Genomic DNA, 6,531 nt, shown 5'->3' on the forward strand with positions numbered 1-6,531 from the left:
ACATAGAACTCATAAGTTTAACCACCTCCCAATCCCCATGACTAAGAGGAATCTCAGGAGAATTCATGCTGGCTGGAGAATTTGGGGAATTGAAGTCAAGACATCTTAAGTTTAAAATATGTGGAATGAATAAACAATCAATCAATGTCTTTCAGCTCTGAGGACACTCCTGCTAGACAGCTGCTCCAGATGGTAAGTGGATGTTTCCTTCTCTATTTTTGTTCTTCCTTTGTGGTTTATTCTATTTTTGGATTCTGAACTTTTTTTTTCCTGAATAAAAGCATGATGGAACAACAGCTCCACCTCCAGGAACATCCTTCTAAGATTTAGTGGAGGAAAGAGTTTTTGCATGAGTTAAAGGTAAAATTTTCAGCGTTGTGTATTTCCAGTGCAATAATAGACATCCGGTGTCTTCTGTCCTTAGATCATTCATTTGCAGATAGAATTGAGAGTTGCTTTTGAAGGCAGAGAATCTCCCTCTGATGGCTGGAGAACAGTGGTTGATTGTTTCTGTTGAATAGTGAGCCAACCATTCCGGACCCTTCCCTGGAAACTGTCTGATCCAAAGCAGGCCATAGTTATTTATCCTTTTATAGAACATGTGAGTTTTGTGGATTCTCCTGCTCTTTTTTGTTCTGGACAAGACTGAGTGAGAGTGACTTGTGAATCCCCATCTGGAAAGGAAAGAGGCAGATAGATTACTTTAATGAATGATGAAAACCAGTATGATCAAGTGATATCCCTGTCTACAGCACAGAGGCGTAGCGTGGGGGGTGCAGGGGGGGCCGGCTGCACCGGGCGCAACATCTGGGGGGGAGCGCTCGCACTCGCAGTTCTCTTCCCCTTCCTGGCTCACTCACTCTTTCTGCAGTGCTGGCTGTGCGAATCCGATCCGAGCCGCCGGGTCGCCGCCCACTGTGGAGGGGGGGGCGCAAATTACTTGCCTTGCCCCGGGTGCTGACAACCCACGCTACGCCACTGCTACAGCAATCTTCTCACAATTTAACTCCTTATTAAAGAACAATTTTTTATTTTTAAAAAAGTCAGAAAGATTTACATGGTGGTGTTGTGAGGAACAATAACATGTTGAAGAGCCATAGCATTGTGTGAATGGAAAACTTAATAAATCTGTGATGACTAGAATAGGCCGAAAAGATGTCCTTTTTCCTTTTTTTTAAATTTTTATTGTTGTTTTAATACAATTCAGTAGTACTTGGTGAGATCATGCACCTGTATAGAGTGAGGCATCATCAATATGGAGAAGATACCCAGAGTCACAGTATATCTCTGCCCCCATCCATCCAAGTGAAGCTGTTGAGGTTCTGTTCTAGGGCTGTGAGGATCTGGAGGGGGTAGAACAGGCTGCAGCTCAACACTGAGAAAAGTGAATCATTCTGGCATCTGGCTATCGGATCTAATAAACCGAGTCTTTCCATTTTTGATTTTGGATAGAGTAGTATTGCCCTGTTTGGACTTGGTGAACAATCTGAGGTTCTGAACTCAGCTTCTGCTTGAAGAACATTCAACAGCTATGATCATGGGGGCCTTTGCATATTGGGCAGCAGTTTTGCCAATTCCTGGACTGGAACAGCATGCTGATTACTGACCTCTCATTTGGAGTAGTTCAATGAATTCTACATGGAGCTGCCCTTGAAGACCATCTGGGAACCAGAGTTATGTGTGCATGTCTTTAGGCCCACTTAACACTGCTAGTTTGTGAGTTGCATTGGCTTCCAATAGGCTCCTGTTATGATTCAAGGTGCTGGTTATCACCTTTGAAGCCTTACATGTCATAGAAAGGGGCAACTTGTGGGACCACTTTATTCCAAGAACATCTGCCTGCCCCATTTGCTCCCATAGTAAAGGCATGCTGCAAATTTCCCCTTTTAAACTTTCACACAGAGCTGGCAGAGCACGGAAAGCAATCTAGTTGCCAACTGCCATTCAAAAACAACAAATGACAAAGGATTTATTTTGAGGAAGAGAAGTTTTAGGCTCCTTGAGCAAAGCATTTTTTTCACTGTGTATCCTGCACAGTAATAAGTGCCGGTGTCCTCAGGCTTTAAACCAGTCAATTGAAGGAACACCTGGTTTTTGGATTTATCCCTTGTGATGGTGATCCGATTCTGGAGAGCACTGTTATAGTTAGTGGTTCCACCAGCCCAGATAGCACCATTCCATTCCAATGCCTTTCCAGGGGGCTGACGGATCCAGTGCACTCCATAGCTTGTGATGGCATATCCAGAGAATGTACAAGTCAGCCGTAGAGTATCTCCTGGCTTCTTAAGACCATCACCAGACTCAGTATGTGTAATCTGTGATGAAATACCTGTATTCAAAAATATAGAAAGAACAAAAAGAGAAAATGGGTATGAAGAAATGTAGAAAAAAGACCACTTGCTATCTTAAAAAATGTGGGGTTTTTTTCCCTTACATGCAGGAAAGATCATTAAGAAATAAATAAAGATATGTAGCTCCATGACTGAGATATGGAATTTACTCTCTCCACCTGAAACTGATCTGAACTATATTCTCAATTACCGTCTTTAAGAAAAAGCCACATCAGGAATATTTGCATGAAATCACAGATGATAGAAATATAACCAAGTCACATCCTCAACTTCAACTATTGTTGAACAGACCTTGAGCTCATATCAGGAATAGTGCCTATCCACAATGCATCTACTATACAATGATATTCGCTTTAATGAGCAACTTGTGTAGGTGAAATCCCTTCTAGCTGAATTCAGTTCAGAATGAATTCATAGACAAGACCAAGTTATTTTCTTTGAATTGATACAGAAGGTGTTTGATGAGATGGTCTTCCTGAATTGGTTTTGATTTCCAATCTAGACTAGAGTACTGGTTTTGATTTCCAATCTAGACTAGAGTACTTGAGGAATGTTGGTAGATTAATAAGTTTAATTTTCCCATAATGGTCAGTATAAATATATCTATTTAGAAAACTGGTCTTAGAAACTTCAATTATATGAAGGTGTTCTTGCTTTATAAACTGAGCACCAATAGGTATAAACCATTTCAGGAAATAACACAGATCCATTGAGGTATAGACAACATTGCCTCTCTTCAGGACCAAAAAATGGAAGTGGCTGGTAGCTAATGGGCACGGTTTCGCCATGACGCATCCAGCCTGCGGGCTGGCAGTTTGACACCCATGACCTAGAACTAAGAAGAAATTTCCTGACAGAACAATTAACGAGTGGAACAACTTGCCTCCAGAAGTTGTGAATGCTCCAACACTGGAAGTTTTAAAGAAGAGATTGGATAACTATTTATCTGAATTGGTATAGGGTTTCTTCCTGAGCAGGAGGTTTGACTAGAAGACTTCAAGGTCCCTTCCAACTCTTCTGTTCTGTTCTGTTCTGTTCTGTTCTGTTCTGTTCTTCTCTGCTCTTCTCTGCTCTTCTCTGCTCTACTCTACTCTACTCTACTCTACTCTACTCTACTCTATTCTAAACTTGGGCAATTGCACCCTGCAGTAGAGCTCATGACCTTAAGGGGAATGGAGATAAGTATGAACAACTATAAATATGAGCAAATCCATTTAAGTTTTATTTCATTTGAGGATGAAAGCTGTGAGATTTAAAGAAAAGAGCTTCTAGAATGAAGCTGGGCCTTGGGGAGAAACACAAGTAAAATTATAAATTCAGAGCAGAATTAGGTAAATACACACATCACTCTAACCTATTATTTAAATATAAGTCATGGATAGAAGCAAGCCTCAAGCCATTAGGCCTAGGCCCCATATAATGTTAACCATGATTTTCAAAAATAATAGCTAAGTTCATGTATAATTATACTGATACAAAACGTGGTGGTTCAGGCTGTTATTTGTGTCCTAGAATGGCATACATTATAATTCTGCACTGTAAACTGCATTGGTTGTTAATTTGCTTCTAGGTCACATTTGTGATGCTAGTTCTGAGGTTTAGATTCCTTTATGGCATGGGGCTGAGTTATTCGAGGGACTTTCTCTGCCCAATGATGTATCTTTATCCCCTTCATGTCTGAATTTCCATCAGAAAGGACCTAGGAGATGGCACCCAACCTTGGAACATTATTCTTCCTGAGGTGAGATTGGTCCTGTCCATGACATCTATCAAGAACCAGGAAAATCAGGAGATCCAGACAACTCAAAGTGTATAAAGATTGATTGTAAGCTTAAACTCTATACAAGAATCTGAACTACTAACAGTCAAGGGAAATTAGTGGGAGTTAAGAATAGAAAGGAATTCAAGGTGGGCTGGACTTAGATCTCTTGTGGGCATGAAGGGACTCATGACTGATTATGCATTTATCTCCTCTCTCATTTCTTACAACATCTTTCTGGAATTCCCTTAAAACATGGTTGTTCCTTGAATATTTCAGGGGAGTGGTGATTTAGAGAGGTGGCTGCATTGCCTTTAACATCAAATTATCTGTTAAGTGTGTTAATAGTAACACTAATGGATTTTTTTTTCAGTTACAGAATATTTTTAATATTGTTTATTGTATGGTTTATTTTTCATTGTATGCTGCACAGAGCCATGTTTTGCAGCCCTTATGGCTATATAAATATGATGAATGAATGAATGAATAAATGAATGAATGAATGAATGATAGTTCCATTTATTCTCTGCATTGTTCCATAATGACTTTTGGTTGGCTTACTTGTTTTCTTCAATGGGAAACCTCAATTTTTAATTATTTATGTACAGTATATGGTTGCCCAATTCTCATACAAGTGACACAGTGGGGAGGCTTACAACATTAAAATTTATCAGATCCAAATGAATGAATGAATGAATGAATGAATGAATGAATCCTACTTCCACATATTCTCTGCATTGTCCCATAATGATTTCTTGGTTGGCTTCCTTGCTATCTTCAATGGGAAACCCCAATTTTTATTTATTTATGAATGACTCTTGCTGGCTTACATTAAAATTCATCAGATCTGCATGGTTGCTTCTACTACCCATTGTTAGTAGTAAAAAAGGAAAAAGAATAATCAAAATCCTTTGGAAATACTTCTTCCTCTCTCCCTCCCTTATTTATAACTCATCTTTCAGTTCTGTGACTAGGAACATGGGATATCTGCATTTCACTGCTCCATATCATATATGATTCTTGCAGTATAAAAAAAAGAATGAAAATATATACCAGTGATTGAGGAACTTACTGACCAAAAAAGGATTTGTTCAGCAGCTGTGACATTGTGACAAGGTGGATAGATATATTTCAGGAAGGATAATTTTAGAAGGGCTAATTCACTGTGTGTTATTTACGCAGGAATACAAGGCAGTGTCTTCAGGTTTTAGACCATTGAGTTGGACAAATACCTGATTTTTGGAGGTATCTCTTGTGAGGGTTAACCGATTTTGCAAAATACTATTGTAATATACAGTCCCACTCTTTGCAATACGTCCAACCCATTCCAGTCCCTCACCTGGACGTTGACAGATCCAGTCCATGTACACCTCTGCTACAGAAAATCCAGACACTGTACAAGTCAGTTTTATGGACTCCCCAGGCCTCTTAACATCACCACCAGATTCAGTAATGGTAGAACTGGATGAACTGCCTGTGATACAACGATAAAAATATAAAATTAAAAAGGAGAAGATGATGGTGCAGAAGGTAAAAGAATGACATCTTGAAATATTATATGAAATACATTTTTTCCTTACATGCAGAGAATGACAATATGAAACATGCCAAGATTGTCCATTCCATAATGTTAATACTGACTAACTGAAATGAGCAGAAATTCTGATCTCCAGCTGAAAGGAATAATCCTTCCCCTTTAAAGAAGCCGTGGCATAAAATAATTTGCATGGCATTCAAATTGCCCATTATTTAATTAGATAGTACTTTAAGTGCCCAGTACGTCAATTGTGAATTGAAACCCAAAGACATCAAGAACAGATTCCTGTTGCTAAGGACCAAGATTCCATATCACATTTAGATGTCACTGAACTGCGTTGGTGACATCTAAAATTAGTGGAGGTTTGATATGGACCCTCTCTCTTAGAGATTCTTCACAGCCATAGGAATATCCAGTAAAAATGACATTTGCCAGATATGAATCTTGATTAAGAGTCATGGTGGAGCACTGGTACTGCACATGCAGTACTGCAGGCTAATTCTGCCAATTGCCAGCATTTCGATTCTCACCGGCTCAAGGTTGACTCAGCTTTCCATCCTTCCAAGGTCAGTAAAACGAGGACCCATATCATTGGGGCAATATGCTGACTCCGTAAAAACTGCTTAGAGAGGGCTGTAAAGCATTGTGAAGCAATATAGAAGTCCAAGTGCTATTGCTATTGCCATTACAAGCGTGTGGGCGCTCCGGTCCTCAGGGCTCTACTCGGTCTCCAGGGAACTTAGATCCCCAGGCCCGGGATCACCGGCTGATGCTATGCAATGCCAGGTCAGTGGTGAACAAAGCCCCCCTCATTCAAGATCTTATACAAGAGGGGGGTGCGGACCTGGCAGGTATCACCGAGACCTGGCTGGGCACGGAAGGGG

The 6,531-nt window shown here is 40.1% G+C and overlaps 1 gene segment (V, D, J or C); it reads right to left on the reverse strand.

Moving 5' to 3' along the window:
* Positions 1–1,886: 1,886 nt before the first annotated feature.
* On the reverse strand, positions 1,887–2,480 carry LOC107291780. The segment is given in 2 exon segments: positions 1,887–2,329; positions 2,435–2,480. Coding segments are annotated over 2 exon segments (489 nt in total).
* Between the last annotated feature and the right edge of the window lie 4,051 nt (positions 2,481–6,531).

The sequence above is a fragment of the Protobothrops mucrosquamatus genome, unplaced genomic scaffold (genome assembly GCF_001527695.2).
Source record: "Protobothrops mucrosquamatus isolate PMUCROS unplaced genomic scaffold, P.Mucros_1.0 scaffold1188, whole genome shotgun sequence".
Lineage (NCBI taxonomy): Eukaryota > Metazoa > Chordata > Lepidosauria > Squamata > Viperidae > Protobothrops > Protobothrops mucrosquamatus.